General features: G+C 46.0%; 2 protein-coding genes across 3 annotated transcripts in view; one reads left to right on the top strand and one right to left on the bottom strand.

Moving 5' to 3' along the window:
- The window catches only part of LOC144170060 (alpha-2-macroglobulin-like protein 1), a 40,054-nt gene extending 31,030 nt beyond the window's left edge, over positions 1–9,024 (top strand). For both annotated transcript variants that reach the window (XM_077699588.1, XM_077699590.1), the window contains exons 21-34: positions 834–1,082; positions 1,639–1,690; positions 1,779–1,874; positions 2,003–2,176; positions 2,519–2,772; positions 3,085–3,295; positions 4,097–4,266; positions 5,369–5,518; positions 5,630–5,710; positions 6,004–6,116; positions 7,411–7,498; positions 7,613–7,681; positions 7,930–8,032; positions 8,787–9,024. In XM_077699588.1, coding sequence (XP_077555714.1) covers positions 834–1,082; positions 1,639–1,690; positions 1,779–1,874; positions 2,003–2,176; positions 2,519–2,772; positions 3,085–3,295; positions 4,097–4,266; positions 5,369–5,518; positions 5,630–5,710; positions 6,004–6,116; positions 7,411–7,498; positions 7,613–7,681; positions 7,930–8,032; positions 8,787–8,890 — 1,914 coding nt within the window. In that variant the 3' untranslated portion in view covers positions 8,891–9,024. The remainder of the gene's footprint in view (positions 1–833; positions 1,083–1,638; positions 1,691–1,778; positions 1,875–2,002; positions 2,177–2,518; positions 2,773–3,084; positions 3,296–4,096; positions 4,267–5,368; positions 5,519–5,629; positions 5,711–6,003; positions 6,117–7,410; positions 7,499–7,612; positions 7,682–7,929; positions 8,033–8,786) is intronic.
- Positions 9,025–12,234: 3,210 nt separating this feature from the next.
- LOC144168546 (uncharacterized) lies at positions 12,235–25,842 on the bottom strand. Its single transcript, XM_077697505.1, has 10 exons — positions 25,746–25,842; positions 24,916–24,974; positions 22,374–22,501; positions 21,654–21,836; positions 17,560–17,862; positions 16,265–16,492; positions 13,993–14,123; positions 13,563–13,639; positions 12,539–12,619; positions 12,235–12,409 (listed from the first exon to the last, which is right to left on the bottom strand). Exons 1-10 carry the CDS (start codon positions 25,799–25,801, stop codon positions 12,264–12,266), a joined length of 1,392 nt encoding a protein of 463 aa, XP_077553631.1. The 5' UTR covers positions 25,802–25,842; the 3' UTR covers positions 12,235–12,263.
- Positions 25,843–27,402: the final 1,560 nt, after the last annotated feature.

Here is a 27,402-nt window from a genome sequence, read left to right as displayed (position 1 = left end):
TGCTATATGGAAGCCGATGCTATCGCCACTCTTGATTTTTAGAGGTTAAAATTTAACTACAGTAGCCGACCTCCTTTTCCGGACTCCAAAAATTAGGACTTGCTGGATATTCCGAACTTTTCCGTTGCACCACCAGTTTTACCATAGAAGTAATGGAGATGAGCGGATCTTTCGGACAAAATGAAGCCAAAAGTTTGATTTTCCGGGCAAGTTTTTCGCGACAAAGCCACGGTGCGAATCTAGGGTTACGCCATTTGGAATACTAAGCCACCTGGCTAGCTTCGGATTGGATGAGGATTGGCTTGACTCCCACCCAGGCAACAAACTTTAATCTTGTGGGCCATAATTTTGCAACATAGTTTTGTGCATGGAAATAACGCACGACAATATCGTACGCCAAGTGACCACGCTGGCGCAAAGCGACTCTGACAGTAAGGGAGACGCTCTTGACCACCCACAACCGTCAACGCAAGACATTGCCGACGCTTTGGCGTTTCGTCCAATGTTTACGACGAAAACATAACTCCTTCAGAGATGCAAGCAAACGTTCGCACACTAAGAGGGAATTTAAGGGAAGGAACTATTCGCGACCTCTTTAGTCCTATTTACATGAAATAAAGTTGGCTTTTGCGACCCGCTGATTTTGTCTTTCATTCTTTTTATTGTGCTCTTTTATTCGGACGGTTTTTCGTTCCCCTCCCGGTCCGAAAAATCGCTCGGGTACTGTAGTGGGGTATGGGCGGCTGTCATGCGGCAAAGCCTTAACTAAGAGCGTCGCGTAGCCCCTACGTACCTCGCAAGTGCTGTTCTGAATCTCTATCCTCTTCCTGCAGGTCCGTGCCAGCCTGACTTCTTTGGAGAACCTTGAGATTGTCAGCAGCCCCAACAGCACGGACGCCCTGCTCTGCCCCAACGCCACAACCTCTGCGTCCTTCCCCTTCGACGTGCGCGCAACAACTCTGGATATGTCGCGGCTCGAGGCCAAAGTACAGACGAGGCCTGATGCTCAGGCCGAGTATCCGGGTGTCACCATTTCTAACGTCGCCTCTAGCGACACTGTTATTCAGTCTGTCGAAGTTAGGGTAAGTATCACCATTCTGGGAAATCTGCGGCGCTCTGTTACAATAAAGTTAAAGGGTCTATCTAGTAGTGAAATCTGAGTAACCCTCAAGCGCAGCCTCATGCGTACTTTTGATTTCTAAACGCACCATACCGTCCTATTACATCGTACATTTCCTTATCCAGTCTATGTTCCTGAGGGGCTTCAGTGGATTTCTCAAGCCTAGATCAGACAATTGGGATAGCATCCAACTCGCTGTTTTTCCAGTACAATCTGCAAGCGATACCTTATAGCGGTTGCTGCAAGTCCACATACTGTAAATCGTAGGTGACGCTACTTGAAATGCATGGGCAGAATGAAAGTTCAGTATGCTATACCCATATGCAGCAGTCAGCGGCTGCTTTACCCACAGTTGCTACTAAGGTAGTGCCACAATGACATAGTACAACGATTCCACAGTACATCTGCTTGTATCAGCAAGTCCCGGCTTTCGTGGTGCAGCAGTGTTCGCATAAACGACTAATGAATGTTCGAGAGCCCGTTAAGGTTCCATTGATTTCTTTTTATTTTTGTTTCAGCCTGAAGGATTCCCTATTCGGGAAATAAACACGTACCTGCTTTGTGCCTCGGGTAAGAACCCCTTTTGCATCGGTTGGGGGTTTCAGTCAGCGTACCATCGAAGTATTTTTTCACTAAGATGCCCTTTGCTACTACGCAGGTGACGAAGGAACTGCCCCCGACACTGTGCAAATTAACCTTCCCCCTCCAGTTGCGCTTGTGGAGGGCTCTCAGCGTGTCGTTCTGGTTAGCACTGGTACGAATTCAGCATTGATTTCTAACCTTGCCCTTTTAAATTTTTTTGCACTGTTTTAAGAATTTTTTGTGGCTGGCTTCGTCGCTCCAATGCTGATATTACTTCCAATATCCTTCCATTGTTTTCAGGTGACATTCTTGCTCTCAGTGTCAGTGACTTGAATGTTCCCACCATCACTTACTCCAACGCCGAAGGAACTTTGTCGGTGCTAGCCTCCAGCGTGTATCTTCTCAAGTACCTGGAAAAGACAGGAACTCTAACCGACACCGTCAGCTCTGGTCTCCGGTCACGCATACAACAAGGTTGGTGGTCCACTAAAGTGTTTTATCGCAGAATAAACCGTCAAACTGGTGTAATTGTGCCATGCCAACTGGAAGCCGTGCATTTTGGCCATTCCGGGCCCCCAGCTTGGATGGCACTATGCCCCTGAAGCAATGCTTCACTCACATGCCCAACATTCCATCTGTTCATTAGTCTTGCGGTTTCCGCATCAGGCATCGGTTTTTATGTGGTTCTGGGATCATGTGAGGCGATACTAAATTGACAGCATCGAGGCCTTTACTCTTGCTGCTTTGGAATCTCCGGCCATTTAAGTTCTTCCACAGCGGGAGCTCTTCGTAATTCTTGCTCTCCCTCTCTTCTAGCGTCCCAGGCCCAATACAGCTTCAGGTCTTCAGATGGCTCGTACGCATCCTTTGGCTCTAGCGAATACCCGCGGAGCGTATTCCTCACGGCCTTCGCCGTCCAAGCGCTCAGCGCCGCCAAAGAGTACTTGGGCGCTAACGTGGCGGCTGAAATTGACGCCAGTGTGCGTTACGTTCTCACACGACAGAACCCTGTCACCGGCTGCTTCGTTGAGAACGACCCCAGCTCGTCTCCCTTCGGACCGCGCACAGCGGTAAGCCGAAAACTGCTGGTGTGGAACCTGTTTCCCGGGTATCCAAGTTTCAAACTTCACCAACCTAACGTGTATACGCGAGCGGGATCAACCGCGCATAGAGTAAACCAAGTGCAATTGTGTCCGTTGCTGCACATAAGACAAATCAACTCGGCCTTTACTGCTTATAACGGAGCCACTCTCCGTTCCCAAGGGCTGTTGCTATAACGAGTGTTTACTGCTTATCTCTCCCCCTCCTGGCGAGCTCGCTTTGTGCTTGCGTAAGCATTGTTTTGAAAACTGGCGTTAGTAGGTTTCGATTTATTCTTTCAGCCTGACCTGAGTGCAGCGGTGGGTGTGATGTTAGCGGAGAGTGGCTTCAAGAACGACAACGTAACAGACGGTGTCCTGCGGTGCATCGACGCCAACAACCTGCCTTCGAACCACACGACGGCGCTGGACGCCTACTTTTCGGCACTTGCTGGTAGGACTGACCGGGCAAACAGTGCCCTTGACAAGCTTCTCGGAGCGGCTGACAAAACAAGTAAGCAAATTCCTTCGGAGCAAACGTCTGTTCTTACAATTTCTACACGTAAAAAAAAAGCCTTCTGTGCGCAAACGGCAACATTTCAAATGCCAGTTGTAGCGTTCTCTTCTGGGATGAGTTAAGGTTTTTAGATGAACATGCGGAACCATGCGTTAACGCACGAACAAGCGCTACCACCAATTTTCCGCGTCACATAAAACTATCTATGCCTTTGCTACTTTAGCTCTGCCATGGCTTGTACATTTCGCCTGAATCTATTCATTTCAGATAACCCCTAATGTACACCGAATGTTTTACAGCCTTTATTCCTGCGCCTCGAGCACGTACAGCTAGTCGCGTCTTTTATGCAGGTGCTGACAAATTAGCAGCAGTTACGCCGGTTAGAACGCCGAATATTACTCTTACAATATTTGTATGCCAACATCCAACCCGCAAAGGTTTATTAAGCGTATAGGGGTTGCTTGTGGTCGCATCATCGAGCTAAAACAAGACCACCGCTTCTAGGTGCCTTAACCGCGCTTCTTTTGTGCTTTCCCACAGTGTTGGACTGCTTTTTATCATTCTGTTTGGCTCGCGCTATCCATGTCAAGCTGCGTAGCTAGATTTCACTTGGTCAAAGCCAAATGAACCACACCAGTACCCAACCTTTCAAAATTGGGACCTGGTATCAAACAAAATTCGTGAAAACAGACTTTAAGCCTTGCAGCCAAGGAGCCCCGGCTAGCAATGGAGTTCTCAACCTTCTTTAGTCGCACGAAATTTGAAGCGCTATGCTCACTTAACTTCGTTTACATCCAGGTGGCCTGACCTCTTGGAGTGGAGTTGGTCTCTCGTACGGCTCGACAGACACGGCCGGCTACGCAGTGCTGGCCATCAAGCTGCTCAACCGAAACCTTGGAGAGGCTTTGCCGATCGTCCGCTGGCTCATGCAGCAAACCTATGCGAGATACTCCTTCTCCTATTCCGAGGTGCGTACTACACTGAAGACTGTAGGCCGTGCTGTCTCAAGCACTTAATAAATCCGCAAATGTAGCGTAAAATTTTCGGCCGCCTCCGCCGGTCGTTCCACCCTGCCCTCCTCATTTTTCCGCTACCGAACCTACTCCTAGGTGGTTCAAATATTCGTTTAATCAGTAGTGGGTTACGACGGTACTATAAGTATTCTTGAGTGTTGTAAGTGCACTACCAAATGAAAAGTGCTAACGGACTACACATACTGGAAAGCATCCCGCTGCACCGTTAAGCGTACGCATAGCGGACAAGGTTTATCAAAGCAAGGTGCCGTATAAACAGAACGTGAACACCAGCTGTAGAGGGTTGAACGGTCGTCTCGTGGCCTTTGGAGGGAAACGCTAACTGCATTCCTTGCGATTCAAATGTAGGCATTTTGCAAACGGTACCAAAGTTGATTTTTTTGTTTTCTGTCCAGAAGTTTGCGCCCGGTCGGGACATTATTGTGCTTTGCAGCACCTGCATTCCCAGCGCATTCCATGTATTCTGGTAATCGTGATTTTAGAGATTACAAGGGGAATATTCTGTGCGTATTCCCGGCGGTGCCGTGTCGGCCTCCTCTGGAAATGCCAATTCCGTAAGCTGAAATTAAACCTGCATACCATACGCGAACGTGCTTCCGGATTAATTATAATGACTGAATAACATCATAGTTCCTGAATTCTTGGGTATGCACATTGTGCCATAGCCATTTTCTGCAGTGTATTTATTCTCTCCAATACTCTTTGGCAGTATGCGACGCCAGAAACAAGAGCATGTACTCACGCTGTCATTTACTTCGTTATTTTTTTGTCAGTCAAGCAAAACTGTTTGCCCTTTAATATACAGGTAACAGTTCTTGGGAAGCACAAGCATTAGCCCCGTAAAGCTGATGTGTAGCGTTCCAGAGGCCCCATATCCCGACAGCTTCTGCGCAGAACTGCTTTCACCAACGAGAGCATGCCCATCAAATCGCCATGCCACTTAATTTGTTTAGGCAATTTCCCCTGGTGAAAGACCAGCTACAAAGCAGGAATGTATACATTTTGAGTGTTCGTAATTCCGCCCCCTTTTTCGCAGGCTTACACCGTGGCCGTCCAAGCACTAACAGCGTATTCAAGCGTCGCCTTTTCGAAGAACACGAACTTGACCTTGAATGTTGCCGTCACCAGTGCTTCACCCGAAACACTGTCCTTCTCTATTAACGAGCAGAACAAGCTACTGTACCAGGTAATCCGGATACTCATTGCGCATACTTTCTAGGATCTCAAACTGGCGATACTTGTACTTAGTCTTTATTGTCGTTACTAAAATGTTCTTCGTTTTCTTTCAATTTTCCAGGAGAGGCTCCTGAACAAGAGCGATTCGTACAGCTTTGAAGCTTCTCTTGCACCAAGCAGTGTTGGCTGTGCCTCACTCCAGGTTAGTTCTACACCGGAGCAATAGTAACAACGAAGCAATAGCTGCTTCTGTGCGAGTGTGCGCGTGAGAAAGGGTAAATTTAGTCAGTACGAAGTCTAGTTATTTCTTAAGGAGATTTTGTGGAATTGAAGCTCGCATTACAGGTTATTTTTCAGCAACGGGAAGCAATTGACCGATTGCTTCATGTGCTCGCGAAAGATTTTACTTCATAAGTGTGCCTAAATGCGCGGCTGTGACAATCTCCCGGCTTCATCCTGCTTCGCACACCGTTATAATACCCTGCCACTTTCTAGGTGAAGTACTACTACAACTCGAGAAACAGTCCAATCCAGAGAGGCATTCAGGTGAACGTGTCCACAACTACTGGCCCCGACTGTAGCTCCCTTCAACTGGATATCTGCACCAGGTCTGTTATTTTGCTGCCCTTCCCGAACTGCCTACGGCAATTCTGAGGGCGATTGCCCTTGCTGATCTTTCTGCCATCCCATCCCTGTTGCAGCGTGATGTCGGATAATGCCACCACTCCTTTTCTTTCCCATACTTTGATAGCGTATGTAAGGTGGATAAAAGACGTCATAATGAATCTCCACGACACCGTTTCACTTCCGTCGCATAGAGCCCAGTCGCAGTGAACTTCTGGCCATTTCTGGGACGCTCCCCTTACTTACCACCCTCATTCACCCCAATCGCTACGTTTATTTAGAAACTGCGTTATCGGTATTGCATGGCAAACGTACATTTCAAAGCTCGAGGTGGCTACAACAATGCGACCACCGGAAACCTAATTCAAGATGGCTGTGATCTGTTCTAGTTCGTACATTCTTGGGGGGGAAGCACTCCATCCTTGCCATCCTTTGGTACTCTTTGCCCTCAGTTGGTCTTGCGCCATACAAATACAATCATCTTCAAAAGCCGCTGTAACTTGACACAAAACGAAGCACTAGAAAATGCTGGTGTCGTGTGATTTCTTTTTCTTCGCTTTGTTCCGAGCTGCTTTTTCCCAAAAAGCTAACTCAACTCGCGCTGACCATGCGGTCTTCAAAAATCACTCGCGACAGCAGTTCCCATAAAAAATAAAGGACGGTACCGACTGCCACAGTTAAGGCTCTTCACATTTGTATGTAAACCTTCGATGTTTCCGTCCGCAGTAACAACTCCCACGGGACTCTACGGGGTACTCTCAGTAGCGTCAGTACCCCGCACATCCAAGGGTGTATTTTTATTACTTAACCGCCCACTTTAAAATTTGAGCTGCAATCGTTGGCGGAATTGTCAACATCTCATTGCGTGCTGTTGTACGAACTGCCCTGGCACCCATTCCATGGAACCCACTGCTTTAAATCGTCCTTGGGCGGTGTCAAAATTTAACGACCATTCCGGACATCGCTAGAGAAATGAATGCAGGGCATGCGCACGGCAACAATTTTATTGCCGATCTTCTGCTTCGACAACTCGCACAACCTACTACTAATCCAGCTCGCTCCACACTCGCACACTAAACAATGCCCCAACAGCACGGTGCGAACAGGGGCACAGTAATGTCTCCTTTAGAAAGTGACTGAATGTTGGTGAATGGAGGCATTATCCAAAGGACCTGTGCTACGCTGTACAGGAGCCTGTTGAATTGTTCTAACATTTTACAAGCATTGAGAACCAGAAAATTAAAGTGAACGTAACGGCCATGCCCGCATTTCTTTCAGATACACGGAAGGTTTCCTTCGTAGCTCGGCAATCATTGAAGTGACACTTCTCTCTGGATATTCTGCCGACGACCAGTCGTTGCAAAACGTGAGACCGCCAATTTCTAGCAGTGCATATGATTTGAGACACCTAACATATCATGTAAACTTGATAATATTATGTAGACGCGCTTTTTAAACAAATATCGAAATCACTTTTCAGTTGGTGAACACTGGAGTTATCAAGCGATATGTCGTGAGTGGCAACAAGGTTCAACTGATCATTCAAACGGTGAGTATCAAGGTCGAAACCCCGGTGGCCGCTTGCCTTAATCAATTTCTCAGTCCTTGCATGATGCCTAGTTGCACGTACGTATATCCATATGAAATTTTGCCTTTAGCACAACAAAGTCCCGTCCACCACTTTTCGATTTCCCTGCTTAAATGTTCTGACATTATTCTTGCATAAGTGCAGCATAATTAACTTTTTGCCTTCAGGACTGTGTTTTGTGTCTGACAGTTATGCCTGCCTGTTTCCAGTTGACTATCCAGCCCACATGCTTCAGCCTCAAGGAGAACAAGAACCTGCAAGTTACTAACATCCAGAACGGCTTGGTGGAAGTCTACGACTATTACCAGTACCGTAAGTGGACATCTCCATAAGTACGAAACAGCACATGATGCCACATCATGCTTCGAAGTGTCTGGAAGTTTCCTTGCGCATTTTCTGTGATCCTTCTTGAAGCTACGTGTAGCCAACGGGCGGTACCCTTTACAAAGAACCTAGGATGTAACATTGGAGGCCCCTATCAGACGTGCATTCGTTGCCCTAGCCGTGGCTATAATCGCAATGCTCCGACCTCTTCGCACAATTCCGTACACACGTGAAATTAATTTCCGCCCTGTTCGTTTTCTCGACATTTCATTGCTACTTCGTCTCTAAGCCACTCGCCTCCTGCTAGAAAACTCTTAAACTTTCCGATTTTCCTTTACTGAGAACAGATTTCTGTTTCCAGCGTACCCTCACGCACGTTTAGTTCTGTATTATGCCATCCCCTCACGCTGGTAGCAAAAAATGTAGTAGTGGAACGAGTCCTGACCCCAACCAGCCAATGCCTCAGTCTTCCAATTGAGAAACCTAACATCCCTCATTCCCTAACCCCTGCCGTCGAGCACGTACCCTCCTAAGATGTATGATGTCTGGTGGTGCGCCAGGAATGTAGACGCTTCCGTAATCATCCGAATTGGTACAGATTTTGTTTTATGCGAAGCAAAGCGTCATATTTCGCTCTACATTACGGCCACCAAATTTTCATACATTGGAATATTTCTAACAGCTTTAAGCGGACATTTTAGTCAATGGTCTCAATTCATTCCGTTTTTCTTTCGCTCGGCAGAGTACAAGGCAGCGGCTGGATACGGAATCGAGGGCAACTGTACGGCCATCCAAGTGGCCCCACCCACGCAGTTGAACGAGGTGGACTCCGTGTCGTTCGTCTAACCAGCGATTCATTCCCCGCTTCACAGCCTCCTCTCTGGACAAGCGATCTCACGTGCCGTCAAATCATGTCATAATTGTTTCGTGTATGCTATAAACCTGTCCTTCTCTCGTAATAAATGCGTCTCATACATCAATCTTACTCCCCTGTGTGCTTACTGTATGCGTCGAAGGGAGATACAAATTTACGGGCCCCTACAGCACGGCGGCATTCTGAGGGCACCGTAAGGATTGTTAACAGGTAATGGAGGGCTTCCTTTCCAACTTCACGGTACAGCGGCTCCGTACTTGCACAGCAGAGTAATAATACACGGACGAGAATCCCGCAGCAAAATGAGTAATCGGGTTTATTCTAGTTAAGGGTACTGGCACAATAACAGGGTCTTTGAGGGGGTGTTCTAAAATAAACTGATAACGAGAATTACGCTTCATCGATACCCGGCGTGGTGTACTTGCCCTTTTAATCGCCTTTGATAATGCAGGTAATCGATCTTACGATGATTAATGCTCGTATTTCTTTTTCTCCTGGATTCGGTCCTGGGGTACCGGGGTTGGAGTTCAACTTGGCGTGTGGGGAATTTATTTTCTTCTTTGTACCCCAAAGTACCGCTATAAAAAAAACCAGCATAGTTTCGCGCCTTCGATGTAAGCGCTTTGCGCGATGTGGATATAATATTCATGGGCTTGCGAAATCTCCACGAGAGAGAGAGAGAGACTAAACATGTTTATTGTTTCTTATTAAAGAGTCCTTAGGGTGGCCTCCTCATTCCAGGAGTCCATTGGCACGGGCCGTGGCTTCTGCCCTCTCCACCAACTTGCGCTGGACGTCGAGGGAAGAGCTGGCCAAGGCGCTCTCCCAAAGCTCATAGGTGTGGAAGGGATTGGGCGGGTCAAGTGGGCTTTGTGTACAGCCGCCGATCATGTGAAAAAGTGTTCCAAACTCCCCGCAGAAGCGGCACAAACGGGGATACAGGGTGAGGGCTATGTAGTGGTTTCCGCTAGGGTGGGGGTAAGTATTAGTTTGCAGGGCACGAAGTATTCTATCGTGACCCTTGGGTAGTTGTTTTGTGCGGTGGGGCGTACGTTTGTCTTTGTAGCCGATAGTGCGTGGTAATCTCGTGAAACGAGACTAGAGGAAGCGGACGCAGATCTTATTCAAGTGCTCGGCAGGTCAATTCTCGAGCTGTGAGATGGGCAATCTCGTTCCCTGAGAGTCCAATGTGCGCAGGCGCCCAGATTATTAGTCCACGAACTTGGAATCAGAATTTGGGGGAACATGTTTACAACACAACGTCACTGAAGCTCGGCACTCAGTTTGCCATCTGCACATGACTGCGCGTGATCCTTTGCCAAAGGCTTAAACGATAACGCACAAAACAACGTAAAAAGATGATTCTAGGACAACTCGGCATTGTTTTTCATGTAGTGACTGCGTGAGAAGGATTGATATGTGGAACGAATATGTCGGAATTTTTTGCACTGCCACGTTTCACAGATGCTGATGTAGACGGTTAAGTGCCTATCGCCGTATACAGCACCCGGAGGGAATTTGGAGCGTCGCCCCCACGACAGTGCGTTCATTCTATTCACGCTAATGACGTGGCGCGTTCAGTGACCCGTGTATAATGGCGCACACTGTTCGATAATAATCGTTTTCCCTTCGACTATCTGCGAAAACATCCAGCGGAGGTGCGCTGCGGCACGACAACCCCTAACGACGACTTCGAAGATGAATAAAGCGCACCTTGGCTCTAGGCAGGATAGCAGTGCACGTAGCTGCAGATGTTGGCGGACAGTTGACACCGCTCAGACCTGACGCCCGTAGTAGAGGTCTGGTGCTCAAGTGTTGCGTCGCAACTCGGAGGAAATAGGTCTCGTAAAATACCTAATTCGCAGCAAAGTACCCGGGGAAATATTGAACGAAGGCTGTAGAAGCGCACCCAAAGTTAGGCGAGCTTTTATGTCGCGCATAACAAGTACAGATGAAGTACACCCGCGATATTTCTTTCCGAGATAGGTACAAGCTAGGCACTTCCGGTGAGGTCCACAACTGTGAGTACACCTGCTTATATGTCATGTCCCACCCTTAAATCTACATAAAACTTGTCAAAACACCCTTATTTACAAAAAATGGTGAGTGGAATTGAACTACGAGAGCAGTACTGCCAAAAGAAATCACGGAATTTAACAAAAAAAAAGCAGAACATTTGTGTGGCTCAAAACTAGACTGTTTGCTCCAAAGCCCGCGATTGTACCCCGAGACCACTGAGGTTGGACACTGGAGTTTCTTCACCAGTTTCTGAACAAAACTAGTGTTCCAAACGAGCCAGGAGATACAGGAAGTGCAGGAAGTGCCGGGCTTGTATCTATCTGGGTACGGAATGCCGCAAGTACACCAACAGGCGCTCTTATAAGTGTATACGTATAAAGCCCTCCTAATAAAATGTTTTTGGACGTGCCATCGGGCATACCGCATGCCCAATTTGCCATTCAAAACGCGCAGAATTCCGGCTTCAACGAAAAAGTAAAGGCTGGCAACCCAAAAGTGGAGATATATCCACAGTCATTCGAGTGTCCAGAAGAGATGTTTGGGGGCTGATCGACCGTATAGCTGTGGCGCTTTTAGGCTACGCGATAGGATTCGGTTCACTTCTCGAGGGAGAGGGAGAATAAACAAGGCTAATGTGTTTGTGTGATACTGAACTTGTTCAGATCTTTTTTGTCCCTCGCACTGGTTGGCTAGAGGGAGGGAAAGCAAAACAGCTGTACGTGCTGCCGTATGCGCGATCTTTTTTCAGCGTACGCCAATGCTCTCTGGGTGGAATTGGGGGAGGCATTCTATCGTGCGCTCTTTCGTGGCGCATGCCGCACTACCGATCAACATCATAAGTGTTTTCAAACAGAAGACTGGAAGAAAAATTCATCGTATGACCACTCGGACAATTTCAACAAAATTCCTTATTATCTCGTTATGGCAGCAGGTCGTTGTCTTTCTTTTCTTCGTCGCGCGTGGTCACTGGTTAAAGGCATGAGAAAGTTGAGAGAGAGAAAATGTAAACGTTTAATGAAGCATCTGGTGGCAGTTTAGCTGCCACTCGATGGTTGGGGTAGGTTAAAAAATTCACGTTACTCAAGACAAGCTCGCCGATTACTCTTAAACGTACTGTTAAACCTGTCGCTATACTGTGGCGTTTTATTGGGGCTCGGCAACGGAGAATGAAAGGGCTGACCGGTTTGAAAACTGCTTTCTCACCTTAACAATGCCAGCAATGTCCAGTGGTGTGCTTACAGGCCTGCAGGGGCCATTGTATTATCAAACCAAATCAGCATACAAAATCAGCATGCATTTTTGCGTCACTATTCTGTATTTATTAAGTTAAATCGTGTCTTTCTTGGAACAATCCATGTTGGGAACTTTCTTGAAATCTTCCTTTTTTATGGCTTCCTTGTCCAGGGCCTTCTGTATGGCCGGGAGAAATTGGTCTTCGGCGTTTGGTTTGCGGGTGACAACGTGGTATGCGGCTGAAAACAGAAATAGAGGGACGTACACGAACGCTTTCTTCACGCTGCTCGCGAGAGGCGTGGAAAGGCGGATTTTCACAATAGAACCGCTTGAAGCACCCGAACTGAATTATGAGGAAAGTTCCGTACCTACTGTGCCGCTCTTAGCCCAAACAACTGCCCAGTTGTCGTAGTCCGTGTCGATGATGGCCGTCTCGATGATGACGTCACCTGATAACACCACCGCAACTTTACTTCCTTTGTGCTGAGGCGCTTTATTATACATTAAACGTCCCTTGAAGAAACAAACTGTCATTTCTCTGCATACTAATAAAATGAAAAAAAAACTTTAAGGAATGACCTAATGCCAGTCATTCGACTGCCTAATACTCTCGTGTTAAATTATTTACAGAACCTGAAGAAACTGATACAAATGTTCAACTAAACAGCATTCATTGCTTATTGGAGTAACTTAACAGGGTGGTGCACGGTCGACATGTATCTCCCGCCAAGCGGAACTCGATTTACGTTGTAACTTCGCATATAGATACATAGACCTAGTGTGTTTACGCTGAACGCAAGCACAAAAACGATGTGTTTCGTTGGTTGTACAACCGCTTTGAGCTGCTGAATTTTTTTTGTAATGACTTTCAAAACTTTTTTTGTAGTTTTTCGAGTCCTGATATCGACCCTAGCCCCAATAAATCAGACTAACACATGACTACTACAATACGTTGTAAAATTTCTTCAGAATACCTCCGAGTGTATCCATCCAGCGAGGAATATCTCTCCTACAACATATGTACTAGCTTGTTTCTCCATTTACGTATTAAGGTACGGAAACAATTGCCACGCCATGTAGGGTTTATTAATGATTATTGTTCACTTACCACAGCGGTATCTTTCCTTTTAGGTCGTTTTGCTTTGCTTGCATTTGGAACTTTATCCCACCCCTTCCCTTCTCATTCGACAGCTGTCTCATATCCTTAAGGCACTCGTAAATAAATAATAAATATTGCCAGAAGCCATCACATGCAAGTAACACAAGAACCCGTTTAGAGAATACGCCCAAGTGCATCCCGTCCGGATAATACAAGCTAATAAATTTTCCATGCTCAAAGAAACGGATGAATCTGCCGTCATGCGTCTCGGATCAGTCCAAGCGGCACGTTACCTCCAATTTTAAGGATGAATCTCGCCGGGTGTCGGTCGTCCTCTTGGACCTCGACGCTCATTTCCACTAGCTCGTTACTGCATTTAAAAGCGTGAACAAAATGTGCAAGAGGAAATTAGTAGTCTTCGAGGATTGTTGTGTTTCTGAGCAGAAAAACATAAAAACTGAAACTGAAACGGGCTAGTCCAGGTGACTTTTGTAGGTCGGGTAAATGGATTTAGTTTATGCAAGGCCATCACAGGCTAATCGACTTTTCATCATTGGCTGTTATGGTTGTTATGAATCATTTAGGCAAAGCGGTGCTCGCCATGGTTATGAGGCAGTTATTTGGGACCTGCTTAAGAAAAAATGCCCCGAATTTCATTTTTCCCACCATCTGTTCGAAAGTGTTATTCGAAGTCACTTGAATAACTGGCGATTAAGTACTTACTCTGTGTCCACGTATTCCGCGTTGAGTTTGTAAACGTTGTCGTGGTCCTTTGCGATCGTGAAATGTGCGCAGCGGTCGGTGTCCCCGTAAATGGCTTGGCTGAAACTGTCCACCCACCACTTCCCTTTGAACTGCAAAGGAAGCCGGCCCCGGTCAGAAGTCCTGATAGGCTCCCCGCCGCCGTGTACGCAAGGGGGAGGGTGTGGGAGAGGGGGCTGCCCCTCACAGAATTTTTGAGCCCGTGGGAGGGGAATAGGGGAGTGGACAGGTCAGTACATTTGCCTAACATACAGTAACGACTACAGATAATTAATTTCAACACGAAAAAAACTACCATGTCACTGACGTCGTCACGACCGAAGCAGGCACGCTTTCCAAGGCTCAACAAACCTCTCGCCACGTCCAATCATTAGGTCGAAGTCTAAAGCAGGCGTTATTCAACAGCGGGCGGTGGTGACCTGTTGTTGTCACTGACGCCCGTGAGAAAGAAAAGCACGGACCCGCGTCCCCGCTGACCTTTGGCCCCTTACCAAGCTTCAGAAACGTTTGGCATGCCTTAAATGTATTATTAGCATACAGGTGTGATAATAAAACGCTGATCGTGTGCCAGTAAAACGTTTTGTATGGCGCGAATAAGCGACAGAAAGCCGAAAAACCGCATGAACACCCCTCAGATAGGCAACTGTGTCCTCGTACAATCCCTGAACGGCGGCTATATACCACGGCGCAGAAGTCCCGGCACTCAAGGCCCATACCCTTGCTTCTTCTCCAAGGTAAAACGACGTGCGCTGTATTCAGCCGCACTCAAGAGTCTTCGCACAGTAAAGCATCTGTGACCACTGTTCATATAAGTAGCAAGGCGAGAGTCTGTTCGATGTCCCTAAGAGCTGATAACCCAGAACCACTAATCATGACACGCTGTTTTGGAACCTGTTTTGAAATTTCGGCACTTGCTTGCGCAATGTTTGCGTAATTGCTGCATAATGGCTGCATAGTTGCTGCTGCTTTTACAACTGACGGAGGGCGACTTGCAGCTTTGTTGGTTCGAGGATGTAGCGGGACGTTCGTCGTAATACGTGCGATACTACCTATTTACGTGGTTCTTGTTAAGACTTTCTGCAAGCCACAAGTTCGGGCTAAAAAAAAAAACCTTTGATTCCACCGTCAAAAGCTATCAACCTTGTGGAACTTCTTTCAGGAGCGTCCTAATTCCCGCTATTGCTTAGAGCAGTTTTAGATGGCTTGCACAAGCACTAGGACCGTCTTACTGGGGCATTTACCTAGCAACACGAGGTTCAACACCGCAATTGTGTGCGCTAGTAAGCCCGTGCGCGTACACTTGAAGCCAGCAACAGTGCTGCACACACTAGTACCCCGCACCGACAGATGTATTTTGGGCAACTTCTTAAAGGCCGGACTTTATGCTGATTCTGTTGCACACACATTGAGGACTACAAGCACTATCCATTTGAGCCCACTTAATGCAACAGATGCCCAGATGAGGTTTGCTTACGCACCTGCAATTAATCTACTTAAAACCAGCACATGTTCAGTTTGATCGAGCGTCTTTACTCTTCTTCGCGAAAACCCCAGCGAGGCGTACAACTCGAAAATTTAGTTGCTCGAACGTTCATTTTTTTAAAGCTAACTACTCTGGTGCACTTCCATAAATTAAGCGAGCACCCCGAAACTTAAACCTGTTCAATGACCACGGTCAGCCTAATTCTGGCCATTTTAATTAAATTAGCTCCAACTATCCAAATTTATTCCTTGATGTTCTTGATGACGCTACGTTTGGCGCGACGCTTGTAGTAACAACCTTCTATTTACTCTAAAATTGCAGACTGCGCGCGATGACATTCCTCTGAGTTAAATATTGAACAAACATTTCAGACAAAGAAAGCATATTTCGCTTACTTTATCTTTCGGGTGTGGTTCATTCGGTCGATTTCAGTACAGTCTAAATAGTAGGAGTTATGACATCAGTACAGAAGGGAAAGGATTAAGTAAATATTATGCGAACACCATACATTTCAGTTGATTTTATACGTTTGTAACTTAGACAACTGTTTCTGCGACAAACCTTCGCGTGGATGGTTAGAAACATCGGTTGATTGAAGGCTACAGAAAGCTCATGATTACCTTAGCAACGCGTATGACGCTGGTCAAGTACTTCATGCGTTGGAATTCTAAAATAAATTATTCGCTAAATCTTGTTGGCACTTCATATTCTAAACCAGCTGACATGGAGGAAATACGTCTAATGGCTTACCTTGACAGGATTAAAGTCATCCATAATCGTCTTCGGGTTTGCCTGTACCCCGCTTTGTGATATGAATACAGAGACAGAAAACACGACGACGCTCAAGCGCAGCATGACTATTCTTTTAGGCTTCCTGCGCACTTTGCACGGCCAAGGAAGAGGGAAAGCAGCTTTTAAAGCGGCTGCCACTAGAGGCATACCACGCGCCGCACTGGTGCACGGGCAGCTGCCCACACCCTTCATCCACATTTCCTTCCTTCCTAATAAGGTCAATGTTTACACGGTCGCATGAGCCATAATGGAAATCGTCGTTTCAGCATTACGCGGACTCAGCCTTGGCCGTCGAGCAGGAGAGAACTTTCCCCTGGTAATGCTTCAATCGTAATTTCAATTTCAGATAGGCTTTTTCATGTCTCGATTACGTGCTGTCATTTGGTTTCAGTACACGTGCATTAAATTTTCCTGAATTTTAGGTTAGACCGACGGTTTCTTGCTTTATCAGAACCACTCTAATTTCAATAGGCAGACTTTCTAACCGAAAAACAAAGTCGCAGAGGGGATGCTTCCACTCTAGGCACTGCACATTATCGGTAATCTTGCGGAGATTCTTTTCAACAATGTGAGGGTATATGTGAGTATGAGGCCAGTGTCTCCCGTAATGTGACTGCAAAGCAGATTCAGAAAGCTTGAAAAATAATCTTGAGTCTATACTTTCAAACTTGAAAGTCCAGTATTGTGGCAATCATTGGCAAAAGACAACATGCGGACGTTCTGGAACGCTGAGGTTTGTTGGTATTACGCTTGGGATTCCAAATATTTTGGGGTCGCATTTGCAAGCTACTCCTCTTTCAACGCTCAATGTAAATAAGTAATTTCCAAGGCTACCTCCGCACCTACCTTTACTAGACGTAATTTCTGACAGGCCCTTTTAAGCTAAATATAAATTGTTTGTGACCAATGTTCACTAGTAAATGCTAATTACACTTCTTATAGGGGTATTTTTAGATTTGCTGAGTTACGCTGGTGTGTTTAGAGTACGTATCATTGATAAAGATTCACGGACAACGGCTTGCTTAATAAAGTGCACTTTATTGAACGTGAATGAATATGAGCACGTTTCTTATTTATCTCGGGGTAAAAGTTTTATATCGACCTTCTAAAGACCTACGTATTGAATTACTGCAACACTGGTTGCAATCTAAACAATAAAATATTAAGGAACCAAAAGATCTGGAGAGCAGCATCTGTGGGGACAACTCCTTCAGCCATTTCATGCGTTATAAAAACGGCGACGACGTTTAGGCTCGTGGAAAAGGCGTCTTTTCGATTGCTCGCTCTAGGGCGGCTTTGTACTCGTTGTAAACCAGGTTGTATATGGTGGACTGGAGGATCTGCTCGATCTCGAGGTTAAACTTCCGCTGCCGTTCACTGTTCAGGTTGAGCTTCTTGTCCGGGACGGTGTGCAAGTTAATGTGTTCGATGTAGAACGTGCGGAGCGACCCCGGGCGGCCGGGAAGGGCGGTCGCTTCGAAGCGGGCCACCGTGTCCACAACGGTGATGTTCACGTAAACCGTCTTCTCCTTGCGAACCAGCGTGTCACCTTTCACCTGCAATTTAAAAACAGTTGTTCGTGAGAGCGCGCTAGTTTGAATTATGCCAGGCTGCAAAGCGGATAATATTTGCAGTACCAAACAGATAGGCGTGCATATCCTTGTTTGATCTATGGCCAACCTAAGGCCAACCTATGTGCCCTAGGTTGGCCTTTATATTGAAAGTGCTACCAGCCTCACAATGGATAAGGCAGTCTGAGAAAGTTTCTAGCCCGTAACCAGATCACGGTGCCCATTCAAATGATTAGGTCAAAAGGAAAGAAGTCCGCGTACACGGATCGGAAAGCCGAAAATTCCCGTCTTTTTCTGGACAATTACCAATGCATTGTCGAAAAACGTTACGCGGCGTGTTTTCCTCAACAACAATTATTTTAGAGAAACTGGGGGCAGGTGGCGTACCGTTTCTCTATTGAGGTGCCTAAAATGCATCGTAGGCCACCCGTAAAATTTTTCACGCGACTACGTAAGCGTTCTTAAGATGATCCACGCGGAATTAATTCCCGCGTGCCACAGTTAAACCTGGATATAAAGGAGCTGACAAAAATTCGCATTTTTTTGTTATATCCAGGTTTTCGTTACATGCAGGTTTCGAGTTAAAGCTCACGGAAATGAAGCAGAAAGGAAATCAATATGCTAGGAATCATTGATGCTGAACTCACCCTTGTTCAAGGATATCTTTCACACTGAAAAACTGCGTGATTTGCGCTTGCTGCTACAACACGCCCCGCGAGTTCACAAACATAACTAAGCATAATTTTTGTTTTTTGATACTTTTCGGTGCCTTAACGCCCTTCATGAACCAAACTTATGCTGGAAGGGCGCCTTTTCGCGAACTTCATGCTCTTTTCTGCACTCAAAATTGTTAAAGGAGCCATAAAGAGAAAATGCATGTTGGTTTTATTCGAAAGATTTTGTGTTTTATAGTGCCCCCATCGCTTGTCCGGATACAAACGGTGCTTTATTCACTGAGAAATTAAACAATTTAGGTTAAAATTTTGATTTTCCCGCTCAATCGTGCGTTTTCGTGGTCCCAAGTGACATCACAGGAACCGACCGCTCTGCAGCCTAGAATACCTTCATTCACGCATCCGCCGTACAGGGTAGAGACACGTATACGCTGGCGCCGCCATTTTCGCTTGCTCACTCGCCGCCGAAGCAAGTCATTGTGTCAAAACCGCGCTAAAATTATCGCCGCAACGCGGTTTACTGAAGAAGTTTGAATCATATTGACTGTTTCGCGTTGATAGGTCTCGTGGGAAACGAAAAGAATAACGCGTTGAGCCCGTTGGCCCAATTGCGGCGGCACGGGACCGTTCAAAGGTTGTCTCCACCCTGTACAGCGGTGTTGGTTTGTTCCCGCGTTTTTTTACGTTCCGTAACCTAGATGGCGCCACCATACCGTGGCAAGCGTTTGGTTTGTTTTTGCCCGCATTTAAACCTGGCTTGTTTTTGTTCTGGGAGAAAATATTCGTTCCCTGAAACAGTGCTCGCTCGACAAATGGGGTCACGTAAGACACCGTTGCTTGCGTCAATCGGCCAGTGTCGTCTGAGACAACCCCAAGCCCCGTAGTGCTGTGCAGCTAAATCAAGCATGCTGTGCGCAGTACGAACAGCAGAACGCATCAGTACTTCTATGTTTACATGTGCATTCGTAACTTCCACTGTTTGTCCCATCATTCTTATTGCTTTGTAAAGAATGTGCCCTAAATTTAAGCGCAAATCACTCGTTCGTCTAGTTTATAAGCTCTACCTAATTTTCGTCTGCTTCTGCCAGCCTCCGCCAATCGCAGAGCTTAGCTCATGTGACATCATATGTTCAGTTGCGGGAAATGATCTGGTGGGTCGCATGACCATTCCTTCCCGTTTTTACTAATTATGTAGCTTATTTGAGCGAAGTTTACGTTAAAAGTGGTGTCAGTATGATTCTAACGAGACAATCTTTTGAATGAACCAAAATTGTGTTTTCTCTTCATGGCTCCTTTAAAGGCATGCTAGCTGGGTCACTGTACCGGGCGGTGACGTTCTTCTTTCTCGCCGGCGGAGTTGGCATGTAACTTTGCGAGCTTGTCTTGAAAAGATAAATCTTTTCGTATTTAGGCAGAAGAATTAAATCATCCACGAAACCATAAATTTCCCTTTCATGTAAAAAACAAAAAGCCCGCTGATAGTTTTCGCGTTCCCGGGCGATGGTCGCTGATCTATCTTCTCTTCCCCATTACCCCTTACTTTTCCTGCCCCAACCCCCTTTGTACCACTACCTCAACCCATATTTCTACCCCCTCTCCTTCCCTTTCTCTCCCTGCGATATATATGTGGTGCAGGCTGGGAACCGCTTTCCCTCTCACAGTCACCACACATATCAGGGGACATACGCGACTACACTCCGACAGGCAGGCCTAGCACCCAACCGACACCGCACTCACACGTGGAAACGCACGAGAGATTGCGGCACTGGCGAAATTCGCTCAATTAGTGCATTTCGCCAGGCAATTTTTCAGAAAAATGGCAAGGAACCTTGACTAATCAGCGTAGCGAATTCGTTACATCCAGGTTAACCGTCGCAACGCCTTCGTTACATAGAGGTGGCAAAAACATGCGCTTCAATTAAGGTGTAAATAGGGAATTGAAAAACTTCGTTCAATCAAGGAATTGCTTACATTGAGGTTGGTTACATCCAGGTTTAACTGTATATACTTGTACTTCCATCACAGCATAAAAATTAAGCCGGAGTGCTGAAACCGATGTCACCAAAATAGGCCCACTTTGTCACAAGGACATCACACTCCCCCTTACCCAAGTTAGCTTGCCACCTCCACTCACGTATTTACCGACACATTGTTCACTGTGTTTTAACGTTTTCTCTACCCTCAGTTCTCTCTTTTTATATCCTAGTGTACAATGTTTTGGGGATACAACAGAGCAATTTTCATGACAGTAATGATTTCCTATATATTCAAAAGAACTGTAAATATGTGACCCGAAACTTTCTTCACAACTTTTTATCACATTTTGAATGTACATGCATTCTCTGGCGACTTCCCCGAGAAATGCATCCGTGCGAGAGTCCGTAACATCTGACACGATACCTGAAAAGAGATTTATTCTATGGCCGTAGTTGAAGTAAGTGATGAAATGGCCTTCGTAGAATAAAAAACCGTAGAATAAAAAAACGGGGCCTGGGGCCTCGAAAGGAAACATGCGTGAATGTGCATGTGCGGATCTGAGACCCTACGAAGAATATTTACGCACCATCTGGCAATTCCCACCAGGAAGTTTCTGCAAATATCTTCCTAGTCACAATCGAATCTCCGAGCAAAAATGTGCCATTTTTCTTCAATTTTTGTTCATTCCCTATCAATAAGCTAACATATTAACGCGGGAAAGTGCAAAAAAAAGGTCACACGCAAAGAAGAGAAGAATGTTTGGAAGATTATATGGACTGCTACAAGGAAAGGTAAGATGAACATCACCTTCATAAGTATCAAGATATCAACTGTATCAACTGCACACTGCGTTGTAGCATTCAAATTTTTGTAACGCCCATTAGTTAAACTAACATGCTCAAGATAAGGACCAAGCCATCGAAACCTACTTTAAAGTGAAACTGGTGAGATTCTAACGTTAAAAATGTTTCTTCCCATCGCATACAAACTCTTATGGGCTCTTACCCTATCGTTTCTTATTGGATACATGGTATAATAATGCGGAACATCACGGAGAGAGTAACACCAAGATGAAAGTGTGGACCCGCTTTGCACATTGAGAAAAAAATGACTACAACTACGCACCTCTGTCTTGAACGTGGCGTTAATTCCGCCGAAATCAACCAGGCAGGCTATGGTGACATTGCCTTCCATGAGGACGGGCGGGTGACACTCCCCGCTGCGACGAATGCCGGTGTCGAATCCCCGGATAGTTCCAGGTTTGACTTTGACGCTTACTTCGCGGTTGGTGACTCCGGTGCTGGGTATCTGTCAGTAAGCCCAAGTTGAATGTCCTTCACTGTCGCTTTTACTACCAGGTAGTGAATATAAATGCTTAGTTATCAGTTTTTTACCAGATTAAGTACCAGCACCCGATCACTAGGATGGTGATATATGGAGTAGTTGATGTACTACTGTGCTTGCGTTCGCGCTAAATGCACCCAAAATGAGATTAGGCCCCACCGCACTACTAAAATGGTCATATCCAATAAATAACTATTATCAAACAAATTAAATCTGCCCACAAATTCCTCCTTAATCAAGGAATCAATCAATTTCAATCAACCATAACCCAAAAAAATATTAACTTTAGCTTGGGCACAAATTCACAAACTTCATTCGTGGAAGCCCATAAGATTTTGGGTCCATATATGTTGCACACAGACGGCGATTAACAGTAGAAAATGCCTGTTCTGAAGAGACGGTAATTTCGTGTCACAATTTTCGCTTTCTTTTGTCTTGTTTCCACGAAATGAATAGCCGTTGTTAGAACCCACAGAAGAAAGTATAGCGTTGAGTACATACCTTGAATTTGAATTCGGGTATGGTTGCAGTAGGATAAATTGTTCGGTATTCTCTCAGTTGCGCGGGAACTTTATCCTCCAGCAGAACGTCGAGAAACCTGTTAGAGTCTCTCACCGTCGACAGGTGCGCTTTGGGAGCGAAACGAAAGTAAAGGGGCGAGAATATATTAGAACTTATCTTTCCATAAAGTTGCTCACTTCAGGGTTACTCAAGGAATGGCAGGTGAAGCCCCTAAAGCGCATTCGCTCGAGTAACGCTCAATTGTTTTTGTTTCTTTGAGCAAGGAATATCCGTACGGCATAGCCAGATTACCGCGAGCCCTTAGTAAAGAAGTCGTCTTTCAGGCGCTTTTACACAATATCCGCCATGGCATTCGCAAAAGCTTGCAAGATGAATTGAACGTTGTTTTCGAACTGAGGCAAAAATCGTTTGTAGAGTGCCAAGCTGATCGAAGTGTTGCAAGATCAAGGGATATTTCTTGGCGCCAGCCCCCAACGTTGAAATATTTACTACAAGAAAATACAGGAAATACATTTTTCAGCGCGACTACGTGCAGTGTTTCTCTTTTGAGTAGCGGAAACGCACCAGGACATTACACCGCCACAATCCATAGTGGGTTTTGTTTGAAAGTCCGAAGGGCAGTGCGTTCCTCACTCGGCGCGATTTTAAAGTTGGTTCATTTCAAGGCCTGCTTTGTTCCAAAAACAATTATTTCGATTTTAATGCGAGCTTCAAACAAACAATCTCGACAGTAACACAGGCGAGGCAGTGGCGACGCCACACCAACTTCTCGCCGGGATCTTATGACGTCACCGGGGGAACTGTTCGTGGGATTGGTGACCGCCGACCAAAGCCACTTTTACAATCATCCTTGTGAGCATTGAGGGCTGCCTGTAGGCATTTTGGACCACTTTATGCAAATGCTAACGTGGATTTACCACAGAGGGGCTCTTCGATTTACAGTCGCGGACTCACCGCGGACTCCCCTAGAAGCAGTCCGGCATTCGATTTTCCCGTGTATTTCTGTGGCTTTGTGGAACCTTCGGATTACCTGTGGAATATCCGCGGTAATTCTGAGACTGTAAATTGAAGAGTCACAATGACAAGTTTGATTTTCGTTTTCCCACCAATGACACTGTTGACGTCATGTAGCGCAAAATTTGAAAGTTTTCAATTCCTTTAAAAAGAAAAAAACCTCTTACGAGGGTGAAATAAAGTTTAGTGAGTAAGATAGTTTCTTTAAATAAATCCGGTTGCATTTCGCCTTCATGCCCCTTAATAAAATTTGCTGCACCGAGATGCTCCGTTGTACGCACAAGAGGGCTTGCAACATGCATTTTCGAAAGCCATGTACAGTATTACAGCAGAACCTCTGAGTTATTCGAACTGCAGCAGCTGCCGTGGCACACCTGGCAACCTAATACAATCTTCTCAATATTTTGGAGAGACTCGTTTGGAAGCAGCCGTACCGCTGCAAGGCCACGACGGTCTCTACGCCTGTCCGAGTGCAAGCGGGAACGGGTAGTCACGACGCGGGCTGCTGAGGTCACCTGTACGCCGGTCACCATGTCCCCCTAAGGGGACTTAAAGGCTCAATGAAATGTTTGTCTCTCTCGGCAAGCCGGTGTTAAGGAGGGCCTCTGTGAAAGCAATTGCGCCTCGTATTTTGGTTACTTCTTAAAACAAGATGCCCTTTTGTGTCATACGAACTACAGGGGGTAATACCTCCGCTGAACGCTGTTGGTCGCTACGGGCCGCCCAGAAAATGAGCTTAAAAGACATGCCTTGCAACGCCTGCGGATAGTCTCCAAAATGTGTTTCACGGGTAAAGAGTATAAATATTGGTTTTAACCCTCATAGTCCCCTGTGCATTTTTTAATACTGGGACACATGCAGCTACTTCGACGGGTTCGTTCATTGTCGTTTGGCATAAAAGGCAGAACAGAGAGAGGAAAAGAAAGCGAGAGGAGAGGGATTGGATTGTGATGGATTGGATGGGATCGGATTGGACTGGATGAGTCCGCTCGGAAGAGAGAGGGTGAGCACGCCCTAGGAATAACCACATGACGAGTGCAGTGAGAGAGGGAAGGCGATAGTTGCGAAGCTTTGACGCCATTTCAGAGAAAGCAGGTGCAGTGCGCCGATGGAGTGACTGATGGAGCGATGACGTAATTTTGCGAGAATAGCCACATAACCACTTCATGGCACCTAGAAGGAATCGCGCCGCGACGAAAAACGCATTGCCAAAAAAGCTCACCATCAAAATAACCCGAACGAGAGAATAAAAGAAAGCCTTGCCAGAAACTCAAAACAAAAACTACGCGTAAAAATATTTTTTCCCGTTTGCACCTCTACCTACCACAATCGTTGCCGAAACTCCCCCCAATTGAGGGAAGATTTGCTTAAATTGCATCGCTTGCTTTCGATGTATGCACAGACAGGAGTAGTGAGACAATGAGCACACCTGTGATCTGTTTGAATCATGGTGTTCCTTATTGCACTGCAAGCTCGGAATACGTATGTGACGAGAACGGTTCCTTACCAGCCGCCAAAACAGATGCAATGAGGATGGCTTGTCTCATCATCTTCAGGCAGTAGAATCTGCATAACAGTTGATTCACAACATAATATTTTCAGCAAATTATCATTCAAAATATGTGTTATGCCACAATGTCGCACTATTTCACCGGCTAGCCCAAGCTGCATACCTGCTGTGGGGGGGGGGGGGTAATCACAATTAAAATATTCTCACATACGCACCCACACACGCACGCACACCACTTAATTGCGCCTGAATGTTTCAAGGCTACACAGAGGCGTGTCATGGCGGAGGCTTTCTGGTTATTCTAGACACTGTATGGGTCTATTAATGTTGCGAAGCTTAGCGCGTGTGGACTTCCTAGTTTATATTTTCCTTCATCAGAAATAGCCTTCGGCACCAGACACACACTGCGCGACTACGAGCCCAGGAGCTCAACGCCATACGCCAATGCATTGCGCCATCATAGCGGGTGGAAATACTCTGTCTTCGTCTCTGCGACGAGGCTTGAATAACACCTCGCACTACTCCTGCAACGGTAAGAATAGTGCAAAGCTTGTGGGATTTTTTAAGTTTCCGAAGGAAGCCGCAAACTTTTATACTATCTAAACGTTCTTGCATGAATCAGCACTGAGTAAGCCGCCCTAACAAAGCGATTTTACCAGCTTTTACATAGTCACCTTTTTTATTCAACACTAATCTTTTCTGTTTCATGAAACGCAATAACCGTTGACTTTCTGACAGCGTTCTGTAATTAAAGATGTTTTTCAAAAGATCATCATGAACGTCCTTTTAAGAATCACATGCTCGGGTATAGGAAAGCTTGTACGTACCGCACGTGCCGTCCTCTGCTGGCGTTTCCGCTCGACTGAGAGGAAAGATGCCTCATCCGAACTGCTTTCTCACGTTCTACCTTCTCAGGTTCGCCGATTGTTCATGCGTAGTCGCCTTCCAGGTGTACAACGGCCAACTAAAAGAACGGTAGTGACCGTGATACATAGAAACCAAATCACAGAAAATTATCGCACACCTACAGAATGAATAGACATCTGTGTGTGTTAATCATGTATCGTCGGGAAAACTTTATTCATAGTATTATTGTGTGGCCCAGGTAGTCCATTGTTTGTGCCTGTATGGTATTGGGGTGTGCACATATTATTTCCGTTGGGGTGACGTGCCGACGCCACCACTGAGATACGGTACACGTGCAGCAGCTTACAACCCGCGATTATTTTGGAGCAGTTGGTCCTCTTGCGCGTTCCCAATATCTCGACATATGAGTGCTTTTTAAAGAGAACCTTTGTATGCCTCCCTGATGGTGACGTTTGCCCGATGCTCTGCAGGAATGCCAATTTTGTCTGACGGTGATGATGATGGGGGGTGATGTGAAAGATGGTTGAAATGCGAATATTTCTCTGGTCAAAAGCCAACGTCTTTAAAGCCCAAAGCCAAAGTCCGAAATCCAAATTGTTACGCCTAAAAATGCGCTGCAGGAAATCCAACTTACGCAATGGGGTTCCATGAAGGAACATTGAGCGCCTCAAGAAAAAAACGAATCCCGTGGTAGGAATCAAAACTAGGTTCCTGGCGTGATGAAGATGACGCTACCCTATTGGGCCAATCCGACACGCTGGAGGCAGTTTGGATTAAAGACTTTGACTATGACTCCGGTTGAAAGCTTTAAGTTTTGACCGTCTTTCTTTTAAGAAGGCGGGTTTTATGTTTTTTACGAAATTTTATTGTCAATAATTTCTCCTTGTCCTCAATTGAAAACCACGCTCTTGTGCAAGCACTACAACACGCTAGCTAACACGCCAGCAACACTTGATATGGCAAATGTTCCTGCATGCGTAAAAGTAAAATAAGTAACAGACGAATACTCCCCATGGTTAATGGTAAACTTCAGCAGAGCAGCAGCAGCATCTGCAGATATTTACACCAAGGTACGCCATGGTGGCCCTATGGCAGGCACTGTTGAGACTGTGTATGAGTTTCCAAGGATGCTAGTCATTTCCGCGAGTGAGGAGGGAGATGTATCGTAGAGGTCTATAACGAAAGGTGGTACAGTGCCAGTGAAACCGAGAAGTCTGGTGGTCTCGTAAGCATTCGCCATAAGCGGTGACGAGCCCAAGTAGATCATCACCTCACCACCGAATGTAGTGTACGAGGGGCCTAGAACTTCATGAGGGCGGGTAAAGGACATGTTAAATCAAGGGCAGTGTTAGTAGGAAGGTATAAACACAATAAACAATTGTCATGGACGCCGATGCATCCGTGACAATATTTATTAATAGAGTGACCAAAGCCGGAAAGAGTACGGAACGTGAGGTGGTGTTAGTGACGTCCCGCCATGGAGGCTTGATTTCCCTAACCCTTTTCTGCTCCCCACATGTGATCATTCCCCCTTGCGCATACATATTTCGTGTTCTTTGTCGAACACGCATTTTGTGCCCGTAGCAACGACTGGGATGCATTGTGGGTGCTAGGTTT

Source organism: Haemaphysalis longicornis, unplaced genomic scaffold, assembly GCF_048455015.1.
Source record: "Haemaphysalis longicornis isolate Haplotype H1 unplaced genomic scaffold, Haemaphysalis longicornis Haplotype H1 scaffold_2, whole genome shotgun sequence".
In the NCBI taxonomy this organism is placed as follows: Eukaryota; Metazoa; Arthropoda; class Arachnida; order Ixodida; family Ixodidae; genus Haemaphysalis; species Haemaphysalis longicornis.
This window is presented reverse-complemented; position numbering and strand designations above follow the sequence as displayed.

Excerpts from the sequence above, each read along its gene's own strand:
- LOC144168546 (XM_077697505.1), bottom strand. The coding sequence starts at position 25,801 with ATGAGGCATCTTTCCTCTCAGTCGAGCGGAAACGCCAGCAGAGGACGG. Across the intron at positions 24,975-25,745 it reads AGCAGAGGACGGCACGTGCG|ATTCTACTGCCTGAAGATGA; the intron begins GTACGTACAAGC and ends ACTGTTATGCAG. Across the intron at positions 22,502-24,915 it reads TGCATCTGTTTTGGCGGCTG|CGCACCTGTCGACGGTGAGA; the intron begins GTAAGGAACCGT and ends TCGCTCCCAAAG.